The sequence below is a fragment of the Cavia porcellus genome, unplaced genomic scaffold (assembly GCF_034190915.1).
Source record: "Cavia porcellus strain 051 isolate PalLab524CR breed Dunkin Hartley unplaced genomic scaffold, mCavPor4.1 scaffold_29, whole genome shotgun sequence".
Lineage (NCBI taxonomy): Eukaryota > Metazoa > Chordata > Mammalia > Rodentia > Caviidae > Cavia > Cavia porcellus.
Window position 1 is genome coordinate 42,746,953 of NW_026947512.1, and position 26,713 is coordinate 42,773,665.

The 26,713-nt window shown below is 39.3% G+C and overlaps 1 protein-coding gene across 6 annotated transcripts in view; it reads left to right on the forward strand.

The window, feature by feature from the left end:
- The window catches only part of Unc5d (unc-5 netrin receptor D), a 537,437-nt gene that overhangs the window by 493,165 nt on the left and 17,559 nt on the right, over positions 1-26,713 (forward strand). For all 6 annotated transcript variants that reach the window (XM_063240191.1, XM_063240193.1, XM_063240192.1 and 3 more), the window contains 5 exons: positions 1,053-1,221; positions 2,770-2,997; positions 10,777-10,926; positions 18,047-18,211; positions 25,327-25,505. In XM_063240191.1, coding sequence (XP_063096261.1) covers positions 1,053-1,221; positions 2,770-2,997; positions 10,777-10,926; positions 18,047-18,211; positions 25,327-25,505 — 891 coding nt within the window. The remainder of the gene's footprint in view (positions 1-1,052; positions 1,222-2,769; positions 2,998-10,776; positions 10,927-18,046; positions 18,212-25,326; positions 25,506-26,713) is intronic.

A 26,713-nucleotide genomic window follows, 5' to 3' on the forward strand; every position in this document is an offset into this window, starting at 1 on the left:
CAATATTTGGTATCATATGTCTTAGAAATGAAAACCTAGTAAATAAAAAAAATTATATAGTTTAATCTAGAACACATGTGCAGTTGGGGAAAATTAGGCACATTTTCAAGTTCTTTGCAATGATTGTTGCCTAATAAACTACTTCTTACTACTGTTAGGCAATGATTCAAAATGAAAGCCAAGGACTGGGGAATAGCTCAGTGGTATAGCCGTCTCCTGGCACACACATGTCCCTGGGTTTGATGCCCAGCTCTCTAAAAGAACAAAACGTCAAGGAAATGCAAAGTGAAGCATTCAATGAAGAGTTATCATTCCTTTTGTTAAATTGTGCTTCCTTTTATCTGTTTATTGACTGTCTTTCCATTGAAAATAATTCATAACACAAAAAATTTAAACATCATTTTTGGGTGGAATGATTTTATGTTCAAATATGAAATAGGAAAAGAGCTTAAAATATATATTTATATAGTTGATTATGCACATTTATATCTGTCTACTATGCTATCACTATATAAGCTATGTATAATGCATTGACAAAAAATAAATGTTTTCAAAACCATAACAAACATACTCAATCTCTGTATGTTTGAAGTACGGTTTTGTTCCATAATAATTTGTTTTATCATTTACCAGCATTAAAAATATTATTGAATGTGTGGTGGGGAAAAAGCAATCTGATCTTAATAAGACTACCAGATCAGTCATTTGTCTAATGCTTTTGACTTTGACATTGACAGTGTTATCAAAAAGGATAAAAATTCAGCAGCTAAGGTGTGACTTACCAATCAGTATTAGAGTCCCCTGATTCTGCCCTAGAATCACAAAGAAGCATTTATCATTTGTTCAAAACCTACGTTTAAAGTCGAGCTTGCTATGTGTGCCTGAGGAGTTTAAAATTAACACCTGCTCTTCAGAGCAGCCCTTGATAAATATGGTGCTATCCAGAGGGCAGTTCTGGGATAGGACTCGCTCAGCTGATGGGGTTCCCCAGTCTGTAGCTGAATTCTCATGTGTAACACCTCCTATCCATGTGTTTCCTCTCCACAATGAAGCCTTCAGTCGGAGGGGTCTGAGGTCCTCCTGAGTCCAGAAGTCACCTGCGGTCCCCCAGAGATGATCGTCACCACCCCCTTTGCATTGACAATTCCTCACTGCGCAGATGTCAGCTCCGAGCACTGGAACATCCACTTAAAGAAGAGGACTCAGCAGGGCAAGTGGGAGGTGAGCCCGTGCCCTCCTTTTCTACAAAACAGGAGCTGGGTTCTCTCAATAGCTTTCCCTGTTTTACCCCAATGAGGTTTGGAGCCTTTTCTTGTTGCAAAGGAGTTGTGACGTGCATTTTTTAAAATTCTCAAGCTATTGGTTCATTTTTTCCTATAGTAATAATGGAAAAGAGATTTAAGAGCTGAAGAAAAGAGCATTTTGTTTGGGGCGAGTTATAATTAGCATCAGAACTCTGAACACCTATGTACCCACTCAGTAACTTCTACGCCTTCTCACAGGTCATGCCCTGTATAACATAGCATTACTTATTGGACATGGGGTGCCTTGAGACAGGGAGGCAGACTGGATGCAGAAAACAAACCATGATATCATTGATGCCCCCACCTTGTACATTCTAACATAACTAGATTGCTCAGAAACACAGTAGGAACTTAATCTATTTTCGGTGAATTAATGAATGCACTGAGGATTGCTAATGTCTGTTTCCCTGTGTATGTGAGAATGTTCACAGGAGAGAACAGAAAAGGAGACAAGAATGAAAGATCCATAATAGGGGACCCAGAAGGACAGCACAGCAGAGATAACTGTAATAGAATTACTATTTTAAATGAAAAGCACTGGTTTATCTGTCTGATAGGAATTCCTTTATGTCCATGTGAAGTCAGTTTGCATGAAAGCAGGTGAATTATCTTGTTGGAACACAATGACCTGCACCAGCTAGACCCTGGGATCCTGCCTTGCAGGGGGTGCTTAAGACAGTAGTACTAAAAGGAAAATCATATTTCTTTAGGAGAAGAAAACTCCGTTGCTGCAATGTGTTATATTTCCCCTGCCCAGCTAAGTCTTGATGGCTTCTGCTTTCACAGTCCTGTACCAGGACACATTGCTTAGAGTATGCAGTTCATCCAGGAAGCATGTTTTGGTCTCCTTTCCATTACGTTTTGCTCTGCCTTGATTTTTACCAGTTGAGTTTTTCTTCTCAGCATTTCCTTCCATTCTTTTACATCCAGATGGTGTTATATTTATGCTCTCCCAAACCAGTCATGCAGATCAAAGATCTTACCAGAGAAAGTAAAGTATTCTAGTACATTATATCCAAATCATTTATTTAGTGCGCCTTCATGAATGATTTCAGTGAAATGAAAGAGGATAAAATGTTTAAGAGAAAATAAATATTACTTGAAGGATATTTAACAAGGTTTTCTAGAATAGAACTTTATACAAAAATAAGTTTCTTTTATTGAGGTTAATGTTCACCATTTTTTGAAAACTGGTATTGAACCATTAACCAGAAATGGAATTCCAAAGTGATTGTTGGAATTATAATCAAAGTAGAATTGTCACTCACTAAACATAACCACTTACTGAGTTTTGATGTAAGCAGTTATTTTAATAGAAGAATAAGAACTAACATCAGATAATTAAGACAATAAAAATAGTCTGAAAATATTTCTTCATACTGGTTTAGCTGTTTATGTCCTTGTAAAGTGCCAACTCTCATCTTCTTTGCAAGCTCAGATAATTTAATGCATCTTTCCCCAACAGGAAGTGATGTCAGTGGAGGATGAATCCACATCCTGTTACTGTCTTCTGGATCCCTTTGCATGTCACGTGCTCCTTGATAGCTTTGGGACCTATGCCCTTACAGGAGAGCCAATCACAGACTGTGCTGTGAAACAACTCAAGGTGGCAGTCTTTGGCTGCATGTCCTGCAACTCTCTGGATTACAATTTGAGAGTTTACTGTGTGGACAACACCCCTTGTGCATTTCAGGTTAGTAATCCTGTATAATTCTTTTGGGTCATGAAACTGGAATTTTCTAACACTCAGTGTCAATAGAGGACTATATTTTTGGGGATTTAGAAAATGAACCCACAACACAGGTTTGGCTGGCACACCCGTCTTGAAGCAAGAGCTGTGTATCCAGGTATCCAGTAATGGAGAGGGCATGGGATACTTGACATTCAAGTTGTGAGAACAGTCAAATTAACACACACACAGACTATTGTACAGTAAAGTGTAAACTCATTCTAGTCATGATTCAAAAAATGGAGATGCACATGAAAGAGAAACTGGAGAAAAGTTTTGAGGAACCTCTTACAAATCCAACGGCTGCATAATATTTAAAAACACTAGGGGATACCATGTAGAAAAAGAAAATGGAACGTGTTACAGAACAGAGCTCTTGGACATGGAGAAGTCAGTGAAAATATTGCTTGAACCAACTGAAGGTTACAGTTAGGATAACAATGCTAAATTATACTATCACCAGCCGGTCATACTATATCTTGGACACATAGTCTATTAATTATCAGGGCTGCAAGGGCAAAGATGGTTCAAGTTTCTTTCCATTTCTGATACTTTTAATTATCTAAAATTCATTTTAGATTAGCTACTCATGAAGGGTGCAAGCTTATTAATAGCAGCAAGGATAATGCAGAACTATCTGTGTAAGCTTTGCTCATATATAAATAGCGTAGCTCTCCTGACACACCTCATCCCAGATCCCTGCTATGCCAGCCCTGGATCATTAAGCCCATTATGCAGCACATTTCCTCAGAAACTAGACTTTAAGACATTGTGCTGGAAATCTCATGTTCACCAACAGAAAAGACAGAATGATCTGAATCCCGAAATTAAGGGTGACACCATGCATGCCAGCCTGCCTTCCCAAACCTTACTGACCATCTTCTAAGTAGCGTAATTCATTATTAAGGACACTCTTAACTTTAGGCTGTTCATAAAAGGGGCTTCTTTTATAGCTAAGGCATTTTAGAAACAACTTCAGCGTAAGTATTAAAATACCATCTTGTGACTGTCATTTTATATGCACTGTACTCTTCATCTGCTCTCTCTAGCATCCAAAAAGAGGATCTCTCCAAGAAAAAATGCATGATAGATGTTCACTAGACCAACAATAAATGGCTAAGTAGAAGGGTTCATCTTGGGGTCACTACCTCCCACCAAACAGTTACATAAAATGTACCAATGATTCCAGTTGGATGTTTAGTAACCCAGCCAGATTTTAAAGCCTGAGTAAAGTAGAGTGGGCATGACGGATCATGGGGGATTTCCAGTTTCTGGGAACATGTAGATAACCAGCTGCTGACCGTGGTGACCAGGCCGCACTGTTCACACAACTGCTGTTGAGGTCAGCCCCAAACCTACAGAGACTGTGCCACAAATAAGTCTCACTCTGATGCAAGTACCAGGAAAGACAGACATTCACCTGAAAAGGTTCTCGTCAGTGACTTCAGGTGTTCTCTTTTCCTTTTTGTTGATGCTATCAGATTCTACAATAAATGGGCTGTTCAAATATAAGATGTGACCCCCAAAATAATGACTGTTTACATTTTGAAAAGTATATCACAGTAAAAAACCACAATTATCGTTAACCCCCTCAAAATAGTCCTCCTCACTTTGAAGCACTTCTTCCATTGATTTTACTATTTCCTGAAGTGGTGCTGAAAGTCCTCTTTCATGAGTGTCTGTATGAGGCATAATCAAAAATATACTAAGTGCCATTGGACAAAAAGACAACCTCATAAAATATTACAGGGTGCTCTTTTCACCTTATTCACTGACTCTGGCACCATGCAACTTACTGTTCCCTAAAGTCAAAATCACCATGAAAGGTAAATTTTTTAAATCAATTCAGAACATCAAAGCAGCCAGGACATTGTAACTAAAAACTCTGATGAGGCAGATTCAGAGCTGCTTCAGAAAGTGGCCAAGTATAGGAATATAAGTGAAGGAATATATGGTGAGGATGGAGAGGTGAATGGTAAAGTGTACTTTCTGTAAGAATTATTTTTAATGTAGACTTTCATAATATATTTGATCATATCTAATATGCATTGCCCAAAAAGTCATGACCCCAAGGCCCTAACTGCAATTTTCCAAACCATTATCTGTTCCTGTTGGTAATTTACCCCTCTTAAGTGACTGCTACAAAAAAATGTTAGTCTCTCCTTTAATGTAATCCAGGTATCTTTATTTCATTATTTAAGAGTTAAGTCTTAAATTAGTAACTTTTTCTTTACCTTTGCTTTAGAAAGATGTTTATTCAGTGGCAATACCTTTGAACTCCAGTCATCATAATCTGTTCATCCCTGTGATTCTTTGTCTCTCTTATTGTGTCAGCTAAATTTGACTTTAAAGTCACCTTCGATTGCACTTGTCATGGTCAGGGTGTATGTGACAGCTGTCATGGGCAGCAAAGAGCACACTTCCCCTCGGGGGTTTGGTAAGACCATCAACCTTGTATGAATAAACTTTTCTGATTCACAGATAGCTTAAAACAGAACTTATACCTTTCGTGAACAGAGACTTCTTAGTTTACTTCCTAGTCAGAGACTCTGGTTATTTGTATCTGAAATGATTTTCTCTTCTGGATTTACCTTGCTAAGTGAATGTGCACAGATCATTCAGCATAAATTATGATCACCTCAATTTCTTAAATCATAATGTGTTCTATCTTAAAGGGCTTTGTATGCAGTATTTATTAGTGGGAGAAAAAATAATGCTACCAATCGAAACTGTAAAAAACCATCAGCAACAATTCATTTTTTAATCTTTTAAAAGACTTCACAGCTAACATAAACTCCCCAAATTTGGGGGTGGCATGAGCTAAAAATACTGTATCCAATATTAGTTTATTTTCTGAAATCCTCATGAAACATGTCTTTATCAAAAGTAGTGCGGACTTCATCATGAAGCACTTCTGCAAAAATTGTGCATTTTAAAATTTGCTTCAACTATCACTGTAAGGAAATGTGTATCAAAACAATACATGCATGGGGGTGACACAAGCTATACTTATTGCATCTCAGTAAGAAATGGTATCAAACAGTACCTGACTGAGCTTTGCTCCCATCCAGGAAGGAAATGTGGTTGAAGGTCAGGGATGCACATTTCATTCACATCTCCTTAGAAAATGTCACATAAAACACTGAAATGCCCATCCTGTCTCTGCAAAACCCTACATAAAGAACCACTCTGCCTGTCCCAAACTCAAGTCTACCAGAGTGATCAGAACTAGGCAGGGGTCAGGAAACATCTTGGTCCCACCAAAGAATACTCATTTCAAGAATGCTGGTACCTACCTGGAGTTTCTGTCCTTCTACAAGGCTACTCAGCTTTTCATTTGTTCTGGGGTAATCTATCTGAAGAACAATAGCTATTTCTTTGAATGACAAAGACAATATACTTTATTTACCTGGTGAAGATACAATTCGTGTAGGATCAGCTTTTTCTGAAGACTTGTTCTGATAAATACATCTAGCACCTCTATGGAAAATTACGGCAACTCAGATATAGATATGTTACCAACAAATAAAAAAATCTGCCAGAAGGGGAGGTAAGGGTGAGAAGACAAAAGTTAAACAACCTCTTGTCCTGCTTCAGTGTCTGTGACAGTGGGAGTGGCCATTTGGTGTCTATGTGCTTGCCGTTGTTCCTTTGATGAATTCAAACAAAGGCTGGGGATTGGTGATGTATTTCCAGAGCTGTAACATTTTAAGACTTAGTTTTCCCTTATTGAGTTTTATTATACATGGACACACACATAGTTTAAACAAACCTTGACATGGGGAAAGCAAGGAACTAAGCACTTGCCCTGTGTTATCTTAGAAGAAGAAAAACTCAAGTTTTTTTTTTTTTTTTTCTCCGTGGCTCCCAGAACTCTTATTCAGTATCTCTCGGTACTCATTACTTACTTGGCATTAATGTGGATTTAGAATCTAATTTCAACGGATTTCCTCCAGATGTAGTTCTTGTGTTTATCAATAATGCAACCTTGGGAAATATTGTTCATGTAAAGAGTTTAAAGGAAAACACTACAACATAATGTGTGAGTGCATGAGTGTGTGTGTGTCTGTGTGTGCGTGTGTGTGTGTGTGTGTGTGTGTGTGTGTGTGTGCCTAAGTTCAAACAGTTTTGTCTCATAAATATGTAAATTCACCCTGCCTGTTTGGGATCCCTGAAGCACACCTGAACATTGCTGCCTGTCTCATTAAATCCACACAAAGAGCTCAGAAAGGCAGAAAGCACAGGTTTTTCCTGGCTACCGCTTCCAGAACTTGCAACACCCAAAGTGAAATGAAGAAGTACAGAGCCTTGGAAACCACAGTGCAGAGCCCTAAGGTTTTGCATACTAGCAAGCAGCCAGGGCCTGTTTCCTTTAACTCAGAAATCAGTTAGGCAGTTCACTTACCTGGAGTGTAAGAGGCAGAGAGGAAAACTCAGGTGACTCTGGGCCTCACTCTTGGGGTGACACCTGCGTGCAAGGGACTCAGAATTCATTCAGTAAAGACATGCATACCACTGATTCCCTAACACAACTAGGCACCAGAACCACGGAAGAACCACTTAAAAATGCAAATGTCTCCAGGTGTGGTGGCACAGATCTGTGATCCCAGCACTGGGAGCCTGGTGTAGAAGGATGGCAAGGGCACACTGAGCTTGGACAGTGTAACAACTTATGGAAACCCTGTCTCAAAATAATAATAATAAATAGAGGCCTGGGGATGCAGAGCATTCTGAGGACTCTGAGTTCAGCCCATATATGGCAAATAAATAAATGCAGATATCTAGGCCCAGAGAGTGCAGCAGTTTAAGGGAATGAATGGAAGTCTATGTTAAAATGTCCATTCTGTTCGAAGAGTGTTTTAAAAGTTCTACTTAGGAAAGTAATTCTTTCATTCTAAAGCCAACTGTGTCTTTATGAATATATAAGTATAGTGATTAGTACATTACGGGCTTTTTCATTTTAATAATTACTTGTGTTGTAACAGAATTACTACAATTCTTAATATTCTGTGTGAGATTATATGATACCATTAATTGCACATAGTTGGTTCGATATGTACAAATTAAATAGCCTAAAAATACAAAAATTAAATTAGGGTTGTCCTTAAACTGGAGACCAAGAGCAGAAGTTTTTTAAAAGTGCAACAATTTTTCTGTGCAATAATTGTAATAAAATACTCATTTTTAAAATTTCTAATATTCTCCATTCTGTATTTCAAGGACTGTTTAGACAGTATATATAACTGTATGGCAAACACAGACTGACATGTCATGTAAGCCCTATATTTGTATATATTTTTGCACAAATAAAAAATTATTTATGGGATAGTGTTATCAGTAGTGTGGCTTTTTCAGGACTCTGTAAAGAGATAGTAAGCATGGAGAAAGGGAAGGCAAGGAAGTCTAACGGAAAATAACAGCAGAGCATTGTGAAGCCACTTAGCCCTGGTCTTTACTCTGTCATTAGCCCTGTGACTTCAGGTAAATGACAGTTTTGGAGAGGCCTCCATATTTTCTGTAAACCAGGAGTGAGTGATCTGAATTTCCATTAAGTTCCTCTCTAATATGATGACTTTGCATAATTTCTAAATATTAAAACAGTCCAGCGCTATATCCGGTAATACATAATCTCCAAAGGGTCTCTGTATCTTCCTGGGTTATTTATTTTCTCATGCATGGAGGCAAGTTAGATCAAAAGAGAAGAGTACGCTTCAGAGGGCCTTGTTCAAATCTACCTTGGCATCAACACTGTTGATAGGGTTTTAATAAGCATGTTTCCCATAGCCCTTTCTAACCTTGCACCAGAATTGCAAAGAGGATAATATATTATCATGCTAATTATTCCGCTTGGTTAGGGATAAGCCCAGGTAAGCAAATGAGGCCTAAAGAAAATAAGTAATTTGTCTAAGACTACACGGAAGTGTGGAGTCTTTCACCTTTCACTTATAAATACTGTCTTGACTCTATGTAGCCCCTGGATTTCCTCACATACCTTACAGGTTGAGCACCAGGTTTATTTTAAAATGAAATTCAAGGTCTTCAGCGTGACAAGCAAGAATTCGTGATTTGGGCCCTTGCCATTCCTGTACCTGTTTCGAGCCATACCTTCCTTTCCACATTCCAGGGGGGCTGCTGTTCCTTGGGAGGCCTCCTGTTCACTGTCTGCAGCACTGGCTCCTGCTTTCTACATGGCTATGTCCCGCACCCCCTAAGGTTCAGCTTGAATGTCACTTCCTCTGTGATCACCACCTCTCCCATGGTTACCACCTCCTGAACTCAGAAATCAGTGAAACAGTTGCTTTAACTGTGATATACACGCAGATAGGAAAACTCAGATGACTCTAGGGTCACACTTCTGGGGTGACACATGCTTGTGAGTCATCAAGAGGTCCATAGAGATATACTTATCCCCTAACAAAGTTAAGCATCGGAATCATCTGGCCTAAGGGTCCTAAAGACCACGCCTCCCACTAGTGACACCAAAGAGCAAGAGAAAATGACAGTGAAACTCAATGATTTCATCCTGAAAAATATACTAGCAACCTATTAAAAGTTTATGTATCTTTGAAGAATGAAAGTTATATACACATTTTTTAATGATGTCATATGTACATATGATAACTCAAAAAACTTACTGATAATTGAAACACAATTTTATTGTATTTATAAACTTATTTGCCTTCTTACAACCTTTCTGGAAAGATTATAGGGCATAATGGATTTCTATTGTTTTATTTCTCCCAGCTCTGCAAGGAAATTGTAAGTTAATTAATGGTGATTTTATAATGCAGTTAGGGAAATCACTTATCTCCAGTCACATGAAAAACTTTAACTTCACAGTAGCTTATTATTTTACAGAATACATGCTTGTTCTATTATTTTATTTGTCCTAACACTTCTTTAAGGTAATTTCAACTACAAGTTTAAAACCAGATAAATGTTTACTAGATAGAATGTATATGGGCTTTGTTTGTATTAGGTATAAAGACTTCAGTGAAAGATACAAGTTTTTAACCTCAAAATTTTTATTTTTTTTTTCCTGATCTAAAGTTAACATGAGAAATACTTATTTTTTCTTGGCCTTTGGCATTATAACTTTTATGAATGTTGCCACAAATAAACTTATACCCTGGAACATCTATTTTGAGTCCCTCCAAAAAAAAATTTTTTTTTTTTTTTTTTGCCTTTTCTGTTTTTATTGGTACCAGGGATTGAACTCACGACTGCCTGCTTGCAACGCAGGCGCTTATGCCACTGAGCTAAATCCCCAGCCCCCCCAAAAAATTTTTAATGCCTGTGTTACTGGAGAACAAATGACCGAGTGGCAAAGGATGGGTCTGACTTTATTGTCAAAAATGATGATGGAGGAGCCTGTGTACAAATACTTCCATCGATTGTAGTCAGTTACAGAAAATCAACAGCTTCAGTATTCTTGGAGCCAGAAGAGATCTTTTAGTTTTAAAGCAAGCCGCCTACTAAAAGCCTGTGCAACACACACACACACACACACACACACACACACACACAATCAGTTGTTTCTTGCCAACCAATTCTTATTACTCAACAACTCTCAGTCCTTCATCCTGAACTTCCTCGGAATGCAGAGATTTAAACAAAGTATTTTTCTACTATGTTTCTGGTCCAACACTGGGAGACACATGGTAGTGAGCATCTGTGCCTGTAGAAGAAAGCTAGAAGGTGCTGGGTGCTTGATTGTTGGCCCTCTGGTCTTTTCTCCTGTAGGAAGTGGTTTCAGATGAAAGGCATCAAGGTGGACAGCTGCTGGAGGAGCCAAAGCTGCTGCACTTCAAGGGCAACACCTTCAGTCTCCAGATCTCCGTCCTCGACATCCCTCCATTCCTCTGGAGAATTAAACCATTCACCGCATGCCAGGTATTGGCCAGACGGGCTTGCGTTGAAACCAGGTGCTGTAACCTGGGAACAGGTCAGAGACCCCAGTGAGAGTCCTCTTGATGTTCCTAGTCCTTGAAAGTATGGATTTCACCTCAAAACTGCTGCCCAGATATAATCATCATTGCTGCACAGAAGGAATGAAACGTACTGCCCTAACTCACAGTGTCTTAACAGGTGGGAAGGAAGGTGCTCCCACACCAGGTCACGTGCCGGGGCTCCTCCTGCTGTTAGAATTGTTGCTCAGTGTAGACTGAAAATGGCAACTCACCAGCTTAAGGCTGGGGTTTGGGCATGGGTTATAAAATTAGCAATGAGACATTGCTTTCATCCTGTACAGCAGTGAATATTCTGAATATCGGTGACAAACTTTCAGGGAACAACTTCGAGTTACAGATGTGGCCACTAAGGACAAAAGGGCTCCTGCTGTTCTTGTGTGACATGCTTACCAGCAAATGGATTGGGCCAGTTTAGAGAAATTCTAAGCTGAGAGGAAGGCAGGATAATGCTCCTTTACAGTCATTTTGCGAATATATAAAGATATGTATGTATTAGTGTCCATATGTCTCTTGAGTTAAAAAAAATTTCAGGGTGATTCATTCCTTTTAAATCATTTTTAGGGAATTGGAATATATGCTTATCATGAAAAAATTTCTTCTCAACCTGTGATGCTGCTCCAGAAGTCTATGAAAATTCCCACTGATAAGTCCTTCCCCATAAGCAGCCAGATATCAATCATATTTTCTTCTCTTTTCTTGGGGGGCAGTTATTTAAGAGTTCTGTTGTATTTTAATTTAGTTGTTTTTTCCTATACTGGGCATCAAAGCCATGGGTATGCTACCACTGGGCTACATACCGCATTTCCTGCTGTTTTTATTTTGCTAGAATTTCACTAAGTTGCCCTGACAGGACTCAAACATTTGATCCTCTGGCCCAAGCCTCCTCCAGTGTTGGGATTGCAGGTGTACACTTCCATACCTTGCTCCATCACAGTTTCATAAGCCAGAATCACCAAGCATCAAGTGATAGAACATTGGCTTAGACCTAAAAAAGCTTCTGGTGAACTCACCTTGATCTGGAATTACAGCACGTTTTCAGGGCCATCAGCATAACACATAGACCCCTGTGGGAATGCTTAACTTTTCCATCCTTGCAGATTTATTTTAAAATCATACACATTTCCAGCTTTCAGAATGGTAATGAGCCAAATCACAAAGAAAAACTTTGCCATGATAGTTAGAAAAAACTCAGCCACCAAACCTTCAAACCATTTAAAATGTCACAAGGTTACCCCTCTTATTTTCAGAGTTCACGCGGCTTTGGAAACTGCCCCTCCCAGTGTAATTTTAGCGTACTAAATAATATAAACATCTCTTATATTTGTGGGGGGGAGGGACATGCATGTTTGTCACATTCAGCAGATTTCCTTGGGGAGAGAGATGGTCTATGAATAAATGCATTCCTAATGACATTCAAGACCTAGGTGTCTTTGTTTTACAGTAAGCATTACTCAGGTTTCCAATCCAAATTGAACTTCAGAGTATTGTTAAAATAAGTCTTGATAGTCATGTGAATTCCTATGTATTAATCTTTATAGGATATAAGGATCTCATTTCAGTGGATCTAACATGAGTGACTCAGTCCAGAGTAACTATTAAGTTTAATGCTTGAAGATAAAACATCAGATGAAAGAGCCATTACCTTGCAGCAGCTCTTAAGCAGTAATTACAGCAACAGGGACCCCAGAATAGATGGCGGAGGGGAGGGGGGGAGTCAGCAGAGAAGGCTGAGAGCTCATGCTGCTGAGCTCAGAGGATGCACCAGGGCCAGCCTCAGAGCACTGGCTCGGGAGGAGACCCAACAAGCTTCACCACTGGGATGGCCTGGACTGAACAGAGGTTGTGAACATGTATAAATATTTGCCTTTTGTAATTGAGCATAATTTGAAGGAGTCTTGGAAGGCTGAGAAACAATTTAATTTTCTCTGCATCAGGAGGCTTGCCACTGAGTTTTTATTTCCACTTCATTTTTCTTACCAGAATGGCTTTCTGCTCCCTCCGTTCCTCCTTTTCTCTGCCACCCCTTCCCACCAGTCTCCCTGCCCCTGCTGTCACTGAAAGCCATCAGCTTGTGAGTCTGCATTTGGTATTTGGTTTAATGACCATGCTGTGTTTGCCCCAGGCATTCAATGTAAGCACTTTGGGGAGAGTTTGCGTTCAGCCTGCTTGATCTTCTTGGAGAACGTTATGTGCACTGACAAACTTGGCATGGATAACCAAGGATGGACTTTCATTAGAGCTCAGTGGTTAGAAACTAACGGGGCTTTTTTCATGTTATCCCAGAGGAATATTATGGAGAGAGAATGTCACACTATTCCTGACACCATGTGTAGGTCTCTCTTTCAACTGGTAAATTTTCTTGTCATGTTTCAACACAATGCATGAAAAAAAAAAACTCTGGTACAGCTGTCATCCTTGCCTTTTTTTAAAATATCAGACTGAAACTCTAGAAATTGCATATTGCAATTAAATACCCAAACTCCTCACCGAGGGCACATCCTGCTTTCTTTTGGGAATGCAGGCTTGGGAGGGACCCAGTGAATGTTTACTATCTATCAGATGTTTACTGTCTATCAGACACCAACAAACTAGTAAGAAATGATTTGTAATGTGAGTTCACACGGTGTCCTGAGCTATGTGATGAGGATCTACGTATAAGAGGATCACATGAATTTGAAGTTATTGGTTTAGGTTCTTGGAAGACTACAGCTATGTTATGCTACAGCGCAGCCTTTTTGTGCATAATGTCAGGTATGAAGGTGGACACGAGGAAAGGAGAGGCTATGGGTGTTCTCTGGAGATCTAGGTGCATAAAACCTCTTGGCCCCAGGGGCTAGCAATCCTCTTTAGGAGGTAAATGCTCTGCTCTCCGTGGGTTACTGAGACCTCAGAGCTACTCAATCATACTTTTCTTTATTTCTTGCTGCCTGTGGGGTGGGGAAGCTGTAATAAACAATATACAATCAATTATTTATTTTTTCAAATCCAGCAAAACACAGAGTCGGGTTGTCACATCGCTGAGATAAAAGCAGCTGTCTTTTCAGCGTGTTATGTATATTGAAGAACTCAGTGTGTGTCTCCTGCTAGGATATGATTTACATTCTCTCCATCTGCTAGAAACCTAATTATAATTGGAATCAGAATGAAAACATCTCTGGAATTCTTTAAACACCCATAACTTTTGCTGCACTTCTTCCTCTCTGTTGCTTCCTGCATAATATCTCTCAGCTCAGTCAGTGCATTGATGATTTTTTTGTTTGTTTTCTAGGGTTTGGGGGTTTTTTTGGTGTCTTATTTTTTATTTAAAAAAAAGCAAACATTGTTGTCCTGAAAACACACTAATCAAAGTGCTTCTAATTCTATTATTTTTAAATATTTTGTGGAGGACTATAGACAGTTACTACTCCCATAACAATAAAAACATTCCTTTGATATCTTAGAATCAAATTTTTAAAAAGGTTTTCATTATGTGCACTGGCATGTAAAGGGAAAACAACAGAGAGAGATACAGAGACAGAAAGAGAGCGCATGCAGGCAGAGGCGCTGATTCTCATTCTTTCTCAAGGAACCATTATCTCTGCAGTAGGCTTCACTCTCTGTTCTTCCTTTGTTTTCAGAAGGAAATAAGGAAATTTACTGAATGATACTAGAGCAGACACTTACTTTAAATAAGTGGTCAGTGTCACTTTTTTACAAAGTTACACAATACCATACACACAAATCCCTTGCAGAAAATGTAGGTTTGCTTAAGACCTGCCTGGGCCTTGAGCATGGCTCTTTCTAGCCCTGAAGTCCCACTGCCTACATTATACTATCATTGTGTATAAAAGAAAGTTCCTTGATCAGCTAAAAGCACCTATTCGCCTCAAACCCTTAAGTTTTAGATTCTTTCATTGAAAGAGATGGTGCAAAGCAATGCTACAAAAGTGTTAATTTGGAGAACAGCGTTCCAGAGCTGAGAAGAGTAAGGACAGTCACTGATCTCAAGGGAGGCCTTAGAGGACCCGGCAGGAGGCCGTGTTTAGCAGGCAGGCAGCAGGAGACACTGCCCATTGCCAGTGCATTGTGGAAGCAGAGTTCAGATTAAATCTGATCAGGTCAGTTGTCTCCCACTATGACTGAGTTAACAGAGAAACCATAACACTGTCCCCTGAAGAGTACAAATAAAGTGCGCTCTGTTCTTCTCTCCTGTGAAGCCACCAACCTCAACCTCTCATTAGGTTTATCTAGTAGAGACTGAAAGCCAGCAGTTAGACACTAGATTTAGCTACGGAATAAAATGTATAGAATGGGAAAATTGGAACCAAATGACAATGAGAGATGGTGGTAATCCCTTAAAAGGCAAAGTTGAGCCCTGCTGTGGTGGGGAACACCTGTAATCCTAGCACTTTATGAGGATGAGGGAAGAGAATCTCAAGTTCATTCCCAGCCTTGGAACTTAGCAAGACCTTATCTCCAAAATAAAGAAAGAAAAGACAAAAATGGCTGGTGATGTAGCTCAGCATAAAGACTCTGAGTTCAGTCCTCAGCACTGAAAAATAGAATGAAATAGATAAAGTTGCCAGAGTTATAAAGACCTAACTAATAGAATAGCAGGATTTGATAATAATGAGATGAATACCATCGAAGTAGTTAGTAGCTCCCTCTGCAGGGAGATGGCAAATAGGCATGTGTGAGCAGACCCTGGAAGAGCTCAGTAGGAAGAGAGAAACATATAGAAGTTTGAATTCCAAAGTGAAAATCCCTCATGGATTGCCAAATGGAAGAAGACTCAGGAGGAGAAGCAGGGAGAGAATCAGCTTAGATAACAAGGAGAAAGGGCAGAATTGTCGTGTATCTGTTCCTGGAGATTGCTGTCTTGCTGGTGATACCAGTGAGTTTTAATTCTGCCAAAATTAGCTTAGTGCCTGCCTTAGATGTGAGCGCTCTGTGGCATCTTTCCATGTTACCCAGTTGGGGTTTTAAGAGAACCTCTTCAAACTCACTAGAATTTAATCAAAGAACTGTTTTGCTCAAGAGTACAGAAAGCATTCAAGACATTTCAGTTAAGGAGATATTTAATCAAGGGATTTATGTATTTCTACAATCCTTGAGGAACTTAGTGTCAAGATCATAGGAACATTATTGATATTAGAAAATCAACAGGGTCAGTAATTTCAGGAAATTACACCACCGCCAAAAGAGGTGAGAGGCCCCTGCCTACCTTTGCATGTGCTGCCAGGTGACCCCTTTGTGCCTGCCACCTCTATGAGGGGCAAGGATAGTCCTCTCATAAGTTCAGCATGACTGCCTCCCATCAGGATGGAAATGTGAATTACTGCTAGCCAGGGGAGCTATAAAGTAGAGTTTTCAGGCTTCCAGCCTCTGCCACCTTGGAGAGAACTGAAAAGTAAAGATAGTACTGAGGGTTAACAGTCCATATCTTCCACAAGAATGAAGTCAATAAAATTCTGTAAAGTGCCACAATTGTGTGCATCCTGAGCTCCTGTCTTTCTGAGAAAAATCTCCACTGCTTTTCCTCTGACTCAATATTAAGAAAAAACAAAACTCACAAAATTCTTATATTCACTGCTGAGATGCATGAGTGAATGTTTGACTTTGTTCCTCCATCTCTGTAAAGCTAGCTCTTCTCTTTTTTATGATTTTTTTTTTTTTTTTTTTTTTTTTTTTTGGTACCAGGGATCCAACTCATGACCTCACTCTTGACAGGCAGGCGCTTATGCCACTGAGCTAAACCCTAGCCCTAGCTCTTCTCTTTTTAAATGTATCACAGTCTGAAAGTCATCCTTTCTTTCTGGTTCCCCAGCAAGTATCCAAAATCAGGAACTGTGAGGTTTCTTAAAGAGAAAATTAGGAGACAAATTATATAAACCCATATGCACAATAGAGCTCCAGAATAACTGAGTAACTCATACTTTTTCAAAGAGAATAGAATAAATATTAAAACAACTCTGGATCTTATAGTGCATGACAACTCCAAAACCAGTCACACTTCATAGTCCCAAGCTTCCAGATTGATGTATCTTCTGCCACCTTGCAGTCTTAGTGTCATAAAAGTAATGTATGTCTTCAGCCACAAAATGGAGCAAACTAATGAGCATAGGAAATAGAGAGAAAGGTAAGGCTGAGTATCACTAAAGGCTCGGTATGCATGGTCATTGTCATTGGCCCCAGCCATGTTTGTGCCAAGCGGAGAGGCTATTTAGATAACTAACAGGTATATTGTAAAGCCATAAGGCTGAGCACAGTCCTATCGGTAGCATGCATTTGCTAATCTTAAGAAATAATTTCCAGTCTCATTTAGTAAAAATCACTTGGCCAACTCAATTGTGTATCTGTCCCTTGAGAGCAAGAACCAAACCTCAATAGTTATTATTTCTCATTGTGTATCTAGTAGAGTGTCCAACCATTAGCAAGCTCTTTATACATAATTGTGGAGCTGGTGAATTGAAAATGGAAAATTAGCAAACTGCTTCGCTCTGGAGTAGCTCAATATTTGTGTCTTCCTCTCTTGCATGTGCGTACATATGTATGATTTTGCAGTAGGTATTTATTTTAATGCTGTATATTTTGGAAGTACTGTATTCCTACACAATCCTACATGAGTCTGTAATACAAGAGATAAGTTCTGGTTAGTCGGTTCTTTAACACAGGTTTAAAACAGAAGATGTTATCTTACCCTGAGTTTAGGTACAAGGATAAGCTGGGTATCTTCTGAGGGGAGAGTAATTCTTAGTGGGAAAATGATAAATTTTGATGCTTTTTTTAATTGTGTGTGTCACCAAGTGAAATCTGATCTCCTGCAGTCTGATTTTGAATTCAAATGTTATCAACTGGAATTGACATTAATTACTTTTGTGCCGCTTGGCATATGCTGGAACATTATTTCTACAATAATCCCATCAAAGTCACATAGGCAGTTGTCTCTGCTGCAATCTCTGTCATCATCACCATGATTATTGCTGCTGAGCATCTTCTGGTCTCCATTTATCTCAGCCAGGCCCTACACCCCATGCTCCTTCTGTGCTCCATTTCCCCTGCAGGAAGTCCCATTCTCTCGCGTGTGGTGCAGTAACCGGCAGCCCCTGCACTGTGCCTTCTCCCTGGAGCGCTACACGCCCACCACCACCCAGCTGTCCTGCAAAATCTGCATCCGGCAGCTCAAAGGCCATGAGCAGATCCTCCAAGTGCAGACTTCCATCCTAGAGGTGAGTCCTGGAGGTACCAGTCTCTTAGAACTCCCTTTCTAAAGCACGATAAGAATCACAGCTGTGCTGTTCATAGGCTGAAGAAACTTCAGAATGCACAAATTGCTTTTATTCCCATTATTGGTAAAAGAAAATAAACTTTTGCAGACTGAGGGTTGAACTGTGCTTTCCACTGGGCAGGGTTAAATTTAAGGGTAGGCTCTGGGGAAGGACTTTTGATGCACAAAACCACAAGCAGATTCATAGTCCATAGTAGGTTTGGAATGTCAGCTGAGATGCATTGCAGGCTGAGGCCAGATGGTAACAGGTGAGACACATACTGTTAAAAAGCACAAGATCACCACTGTCTTTCAGTTGGTTGTGACTAATTTCCTGAAAGTCACTTGCCTTATATGTTTTTCATCCTTAAGACCTGGGACTTTTATTGTCCTGGGAGGATACTTTATCTTGTATCCTCCAGGCTTATGGTTTTATATGTCCACATTTCCACCGAACCTAGATCCATCAGTGGAATAATGAGTTGGTGCCCAGTATCCATGGCTTTTACATTTACGGATTGAAAACATTCTGAAAACAAAATTTACATCTACACTGAGCCTGTACAAACTTTGCCCCTGTCATTATTTCCTAAACAGTACAATGATTTGCATAGGTTTGTATTGGGAACTCTAATCTAGAGATGATGTAAAATATGAGAAGGATGTGTATTTGCTACATGCAAATATGACACCATCTTTACACGAAGACTCCAACATCCTCAGATTTGGTATGTAGGTAGATTGCTGAAGTTTTCTGCTCCAGAGGTGAGAGAACAGGGGAAGATGGACAGGGTAGATATGACTCTCATTCTACAAGGGAAAGAGTTGGGATTGGAATAATAGGGATTCTTGCCCAACTAATGTCACTGCTGAAAGCAGAGTTAAAATGGGAATCAAAGAAGAATTTACTTGGAGATGTTACAAAAGGTACCAGATGCCTACAATGGCTCAGATTTGGCCTAAGCCATAGAATGACTTCATGGTTTTGGGCTTGAGCTTGCACAGAGGATTCCCTTCTCAAATGTTAGGATCAAAGGGAGAACGTAGCAGAGAGTCTGATGCCTTTGTTTCATGGTTTCGAGGTCATTCCTGGCTAATGTAGGAAAAGATGTATTTCATTGTTCACCTGTATAGTTGATTGAGAAACAGAGAGATAAAATATAGGTAAATATGTAAATAAAACATATTTCTTATTTATGCTTGACAGAAGCTTTAGTACATTTACATACATACAATTTAATTTCACATTTTTTTGGTTTGAAAACTCATGGTCATATACCATTATCACTTATCTCCGTTCTCATTACAACTCATTATAAAACCCAAGTCCTGCTAATTCCCCAAATATTTTTTCTGAGTAGATGGCTTTGTAAAGGATTGTGCCTTAAAATTGATAGCTGTCTTCACTGACATGTTTATCCACTATTTGCATTCATTATGGCCAATTAGCATTTTGTGCTAGAAGAGTTTTGATGGGGAAGGTATATCTGGAAACCTGCGGTAGGATATTTTTAGAGCTTTCCTTTTATAGTTCTGGCATATTTACCATCAGGCATTTCAAAGCAACATTAAAATTTTAAGAAAGTTTTAAAATATAAACAAGAAGAAAATCACAAAAGACCTAATCTTCAGAAGCATTCATAAACAGGCAAAATGTAGAGATGCCTCTGATCCAGATTGCCTTAAATGTCAAGTCATAGAAAGAATTCCAGACTTAAAGCAGTTTTTTTTTTTTTTTTTTTAAGGCATCCAAATGTTGGGGATTAACTTCTGGAATTATAGGATATTTATGTAATATGATAAGGCTGGCTGTCTTGGTATCTTTTCTCCTTACCAATATAAATTATTTGAAGTACAAGGAAGCAAAATTAGCTAATAAACTCAATTGTGTTCTTTACTCTCCAATTCCTTTTCTAATGCTACGTAAATTTAAAGCTACTTTGAAATGCCTTGAAGAAGATGCCTTCACAGTATGTTTTTACAGTGGGAGGCAAATAGAATACTACTTAGATTTTCATTTTTGTGTGAGTTGTCACGTTCACAGGCTACTGCAGTTTAGAAGCTTTTTAGCCCTTTTTTATCTTTCCAAGGATCACTTTATTAATTGCTTCAAGCATTACTGCAGGAATTTGACCTAGCCCATATCCATCCCTTTTTAATAAACTGTATTCCTTAGACAAACTTCATTTGTTAACATTTTCTGTATCAGAAGAAATCTAATAACATTTGAAAGCCACTATATTTCAGATACTATTTAATTTGTCTTCACATTTATCATATAATCCACACTACCCTGTGGGTTAAGTATTACTACTGTCACAATTTTACATGATATAAAGTTCCAAAGACGTCAACCTTATAGTCCAAAATCTTTGAGCTAATGGGAAGGGGGAGAGATACTGCATTACCTCAGGGACCCAAACAAGACCCATCTTCACAGTGGATCTTGTCCAAAGCATGAACCTTTACTTTGGGGGACCATGCACTAGTGACAAGCCTTCCAGCACCAGCAGTGTTACCTTTGAGTACATAAAATGAGTAATATGAAAACTGAAAAGTCCTGTCTTCTAAAGAAAAAAGAAGTGGGTGGAACCATTTGGGTATTGGATCAGAATAGCTGTTCATTCCATGTGGAGCCTCAAGAGTAGAATAAATACCCTACATGTGGATCCTGGACGTGTTAGCTTGATTAAATGATTATACAAAGTCCATCTATCTGTGGAACTGTGTAACTCCTGAGAAAAGCATGCATCCATGGATAGATCTGATTCATAAAAACTGCCCTCTTTTCTCTAAATATTACTGGATTTTTGTAATAAATGACCCAGGCAAAATAGAAGACGTAGTAAGTGGAGAGGAACGGTGGGTGATTTCTTGAGGAGTAGGCAGGAGACCTCCAAGACAGGGGTCTCTGTCAATCAGGAAGTTTGGCTTCCAGGACAGTTAGCAGCTGCATACATCATGGTTACCAGACTGGGGAAGACTGCAGTCACATGGCTTCCTTAATTAGCAACTAGTGTTTTATTGATTAAAATCAGGAACAACAATAGGGAACTTGTGAAGCTTTCTACAAATGTCTTTGAAATTTTTTTCATTTTTCTTTTTTAATATCCACTCCCCTCAGAAATTCCTATACATTTAGGTGCAGAGATCCCACTCTGTATCTCCCTTGAATGAATTGTTTTGGTATTACTGTTTCCTCTAATAATGAAATCACAAGGTTTGTGTATGTATGTGTCCACGTGTGTTTACACACATGTATAAAACATTTATTTTAAATGTCTACATCAGTGCAGTGAGTATCCTCATTGACGGCATCTGTTCCTTTATGTTCAACATTTCTCTCTCACATTCCTCAGGCCTTTTGTCTAACTGGTTTTCCAAATAAATACAATTCCTGGTACGAATCCTAAAATTAAAAATTGCTTTAGTAAGCAAGAAAGTTCCTTTTTTACTCTTTAGAGTTGCCATTATTGTTTGAATTTTTAGAAGTTAGTTTCCCTAAATCATTTTTAAATTTTTATTATTAATACATACAACGCTAAACTTAACATTATTGTATTACCTAAGGATTATTGTCAACTGATAGTCTATAAAAACACAGTAGCATTACCCATCTAAACAGGAAAAAAAAAATTTTTTTTTAGTTAATACTATCAAGGGAAGAATCTCTAGATAATTTAGTTTGTCATTCCTTTTATTAGTATAATATTATAGAAGACGTTTTTTTGGTAAAAATGACTTAAATGGATATCTTGTACTTCACAGTTTCCCTTCAAGCAACTCTCTTATCTTCCTTCCAAAAGTGGTGAAAGTTGGGGGATAATTTGTCTGTTATAAAACAGAATACTTGGATTCGCTCATTGATTTACAACTCCCTAAGCTAACCGTGTTGCAGCCGCTTATCTCAGATGTGCAGAGCATGAAAATCTACTGTTCTTCTGCATATTTAATTTAAACAATCAGAAAATGTGATGTATCTACAGGATTCTTATTGCCTGGCCCAGATGTCTTTTAGAATGCATCATAAATGCTACCCAAAGTGCTGTCCTTATGCATGCAAAATATTTAAATTTGGAACCTTTACATGGGAAAATGGGCCTACTTATTAAAATGTTGTGAATAGGAAAGAATAATCATTTTAAGGCTTGGTCTAATATGTTATTCACTTTTGAAGAAGACCACGGTCTCCAGCCTTTCTAAAGACACTGCATCTTCTGTCAGTAGTGAAGACAAATTTTGGTAGACAGTTTACATGGACCAGCAGGATTTCCACAAGCCCATCCTCTTGTCTACCACTGTTTGGCCCAGAGCTTTCAAGCCACCTTTTCTCAAGTTTATACCCTTCGGTGCAATTTTCCAATCACAGCTGCTGTTAACTTGCATAGACTTCCCCCTCCCCCAGTCTAGTTTCTACAGTACTCTTTAAGTCAAAAAATATATAAGGAAGCTATTCCTGCTTCATTTGCATTTTTAGGAGCTAAAAGAAATTTTACAAACCATGATAAAAAATGATGTATCTTATAACCCATTTTATGCAGTAAGAAGCTGAGTTGGTTTATTTTATAACCACCCAATATTTCAGAACAGACCTGTCCACTCTCCTTGGAGTAAGTACCTATCCACCCAATTTCTATTCAGTTGATGCCTTCTAATTTTTCAAGCCCAAATCAAATGCTTTCCCCTGAAGTCTTTGCTCCCATAATACCTGAAGTATAATGTTAATACCACTCACAGAATATTTTTTTAAGCACCCTGCTTGCTATCTGCACTTAGGGAGATGTGCACTGGTGCAGTTATTAGGGTATCTGAATTCTATTCTATTCACTATTTTGGTTGTACCACAAGATACATTGGTGACTTTCACCACATTTCATAACCTCTGTGGGATCTATAAAAAAAATTCAAAAGGACAGGTTAAGAAACTGAGGCTGAGGTCATAGAGCATCCCAAATCACCTTACTCCAAAGTGTGATCTTTCCGATTCATAAAACATTCCTTTTGCTATGAGAGCAAGCTAACTGAAAATCCTGGAAATTTTTATGAGCATTGTTCTGTAACACACCAGGGAATAGAACTAAAACCAGCAGGTAGAACCTATTTAACATGGTAATATGTCATTTGAGTCACCAAGAGGAGGGTGTAATCTGAAGTACTTCTTACACATGTTTCATCATAAAGCTACTCTTTCCCGGAATATCTGAGATAGCCTTCTGGAAACCCTGGGTTCAGTCATTGTGTTTCCAAAAGACAGGCTTCGTAATGAAGCTGTGCTCATGGACTAGAGAAAGACCATAAACGGTGCAGCCATTACCAGAGTCTTGACTTCATCTGGGGATTTTGGAGACTTGCTGTGTCTGATGGATAGCTGAACCTGGGCACTAGCAGCGAGGGGTATCGAGGTTGTGACACCCCACATATGCAGACAAGCGAACACTGGAAATCACAGGCGACAGTGGCAGAGTGGGGGAAGAACACAAATTCACTCCTTAACTTGAAAGAGGGCCCAACAGACAAACTCCTAATGCAAAAGTGATTGGTATTTAACTTTTCCTGATTCCTTAACCCAGTTTCATAGCTCCTGCCTTAATTTTACCTTGTATTGGGTTTATTTTTCCTCTTCTTAAGTAACAAATTACCAAAATTTAGCTGAATACAACAATACCCATTTATTCAGTTTCTGTATGTCAAGAGTCCATGCATGGCTGAATAAAACAATACTCATTTGGCTGAATAAAACAACATGCATTTATTACTTCACAGTTTTCACAAATTGAGAGTCCACACAGGGCACACCCAGATCCTGATCAACATTATGCAAGCTGAAATCAGGCTGTTGGCCAGAGAGTTTTCTTATCCACAGCACAAAGTCCAAGAGCATTCAGAGTGTCTACACAATTCAGTGTCTTATGGCTAAAGGGCTCAACTTCCTTTTTGGTTTCGTCCCCCTCAGGCTCTTGGCTAGAATCACGGTCAGCTCCTAACCATGGGGCTCCTTGTGCAACAGGTCACAGCATGGCTGTTTGATTTCTTCTAGGGTACCAGAAGAGGCCTCTGAACAACAGCTGTCTCTTCCCCGTTTGGAAGGCTACATGGCTAAGTCAGGCCCACCAAGAAAATCTGTCACCTGAACAGGGACTTTAATGCTTTCATCACAAGACCACCCTAGGTTTTATAACATATAATAAGCATGAAAGTAATTCAATCAGATATTTTTCAGTCTTTAATATTGTTAGTGCACATAAGCTTACCAGCAACTACTGCAATCTGGCAGATTTCTGTATGCTTTCATTTTGGACATGATCTAAGTGCTATGATGTACTGGAATATCAAATCCTCTTTAGATAACCCTCAATTACAAAGAAAGGAAGGCAGACAGCAGGCTGAAGCCTTTTAATCTGCATTCCTCCACAAAGCTAGTCTAGCTATAACTCATGTTTCACCTAAGGTATTTAATTTTATTGCGGAAACAAAACATTTGTCATAGACCTAAACATTTTTAGGACTTGAGAATAAAAACAAACTTTTTTGTAACTAACATACAGTCAGTCTGTTTGTAGCTTTCCTGACCAGGCCTATTGTGTAAGAACATTCCTGTACAGCCAACTGGCATTACACAGGGGGCCTAGAAATAAGAACATAACTTCAGGAAGCAAAACCTGGGTATCTGACAGACTTCCTTGATCAGCTTATTCTTCTTTGGGCAGAATGATTGTAAGAAGGTCATTCCATACACTAAGCCTGAATCTGCCATTTGGTAGCTTTTGCAACTAACTCTATCCTTCCCCATATACCTCAAGCAAAAAAACAATCATCCAGTCTGGTTTCTCCTGATGGTTCTTTGGGTGCTGAAATCTGGTGATTGTGACTCTCCGGAGTGGAAGAAGCGATTGTAATTCTCCAGTACACAGTTTATTAGGCTACCAGATAAGTTATGCACTATTTTACAAGGGAAGAGAACTTGCCAACATGTTTTACAGGGTTGCTTGGGACCAGCAAGCATGTTGCACATGTGCATCACAAAGATTCTTAAAACTAAAAGTGCTGTCAGTAATGCTTTCCCTATTTTGTTTACAGAGTGAACGAGAAACCATCACTTTCTTTGCACAAGAGGACAGCGCTTTCCCTGCACAGACTGGCCCCAAAGCCTTCAAAATTCCCTACTCTATCAGACAGCGGATTTGTGCTACGTTTGATACTCCCAATGCCAAAGGCAAGGACTGGCAGATGTTAGCACAGAAAAACAGCATCAACAGGTAACTGCTAACGATTTCATGGGGAGAATTTTGGAAAATAAAGTGGGCTGAGATCCAGGTGGGTCCTGATAGCTTTAGATTTCTCTGACCCTATCTGATCTGTGGTCCTACTAAGGTGACAACTGTGTGTGGTATTTCCTGTCACCTCATCACCACCTTTGGAGACATCGTGGACAAACTGTGCTTTGGTTCCGGCCCCATATCTAAGTGTGCTTACTGCTCACACAAATAGGCTTGGACTGTGCCATCTTGCTGCTTGTGGGTGATCAGAGTCCAGCTTACGCTGGTGTCACAGACACAAAGCAACAAATTTCTCCCGTTCCTCCTGACTGTTAATGTGTACATGTACAGCCTGCAAAAGTGAGAGCCTGAATACAAAAAAAGAAGTTTGAAGAAGACCCTCACGTCAGAAGGCAGGAAGCAACACATAACAGAAGGTGACTTAGACATCTTTAGTGAGTATACTTGTAAAGCTCACACTGGTCCTTACTGTGCTCACTCTAAAGCTGAGCAGGGCCAGAGCAGATTCCTGATGGGCTCAATGACTCCAGGTGGGCAAAGGCAGAGTGATGCTCTCAGAGCCACCGGATAGATGGGCAGGTTAGGGCTCCGCCTGAGGGGTAGCTCGCAGGGAGAAGGCACTGATGAATGAAATCTAGTCCCCCCTCTGCGTGCTGCTAAATGAATAGAAATGAGACCAAGTTTTGCCAGGACTATGTTATTTCCTTTTTCTCCTGTAGAATTGTTTCTCCCTTTTGAGGCAAAGGCTTACTTTCTTACTATTTGGCTAGCTCTCTTATTTGCATTTTTTGTTATTTGCAGACATCCTACCTGCCTCTTTCTTGTCTGAAAGGGAGGGTAGATGTCTGCCAAGAAGGGTTGGAGTATGACTCCTTCCGAAGGGATCAGAAGCCAAGAAGGAAGAGGAGAGCTAGACAGGAGTCAGATGCGTCGCTGCCAGAGGAAACTGAGCAGGCAGGCCCGGAAAGAACAGATAACATTCTTGAAAAGGCGTGTTGAAAATGAAAGAATACAAAAGTATATGAGTGTACAAGAAAAGCAGGGTGCTTTTTCCCTGCAGTTTTGATGAAGGATGAGATGTCTTATTTATAGTGTCAGCACCACAATTATTTCAAGTTCAATTCTGATCCTCGGGAACTCACAATACAAAACTAACCCAGAGAATATATTTTGGTTTAACAAAAGAA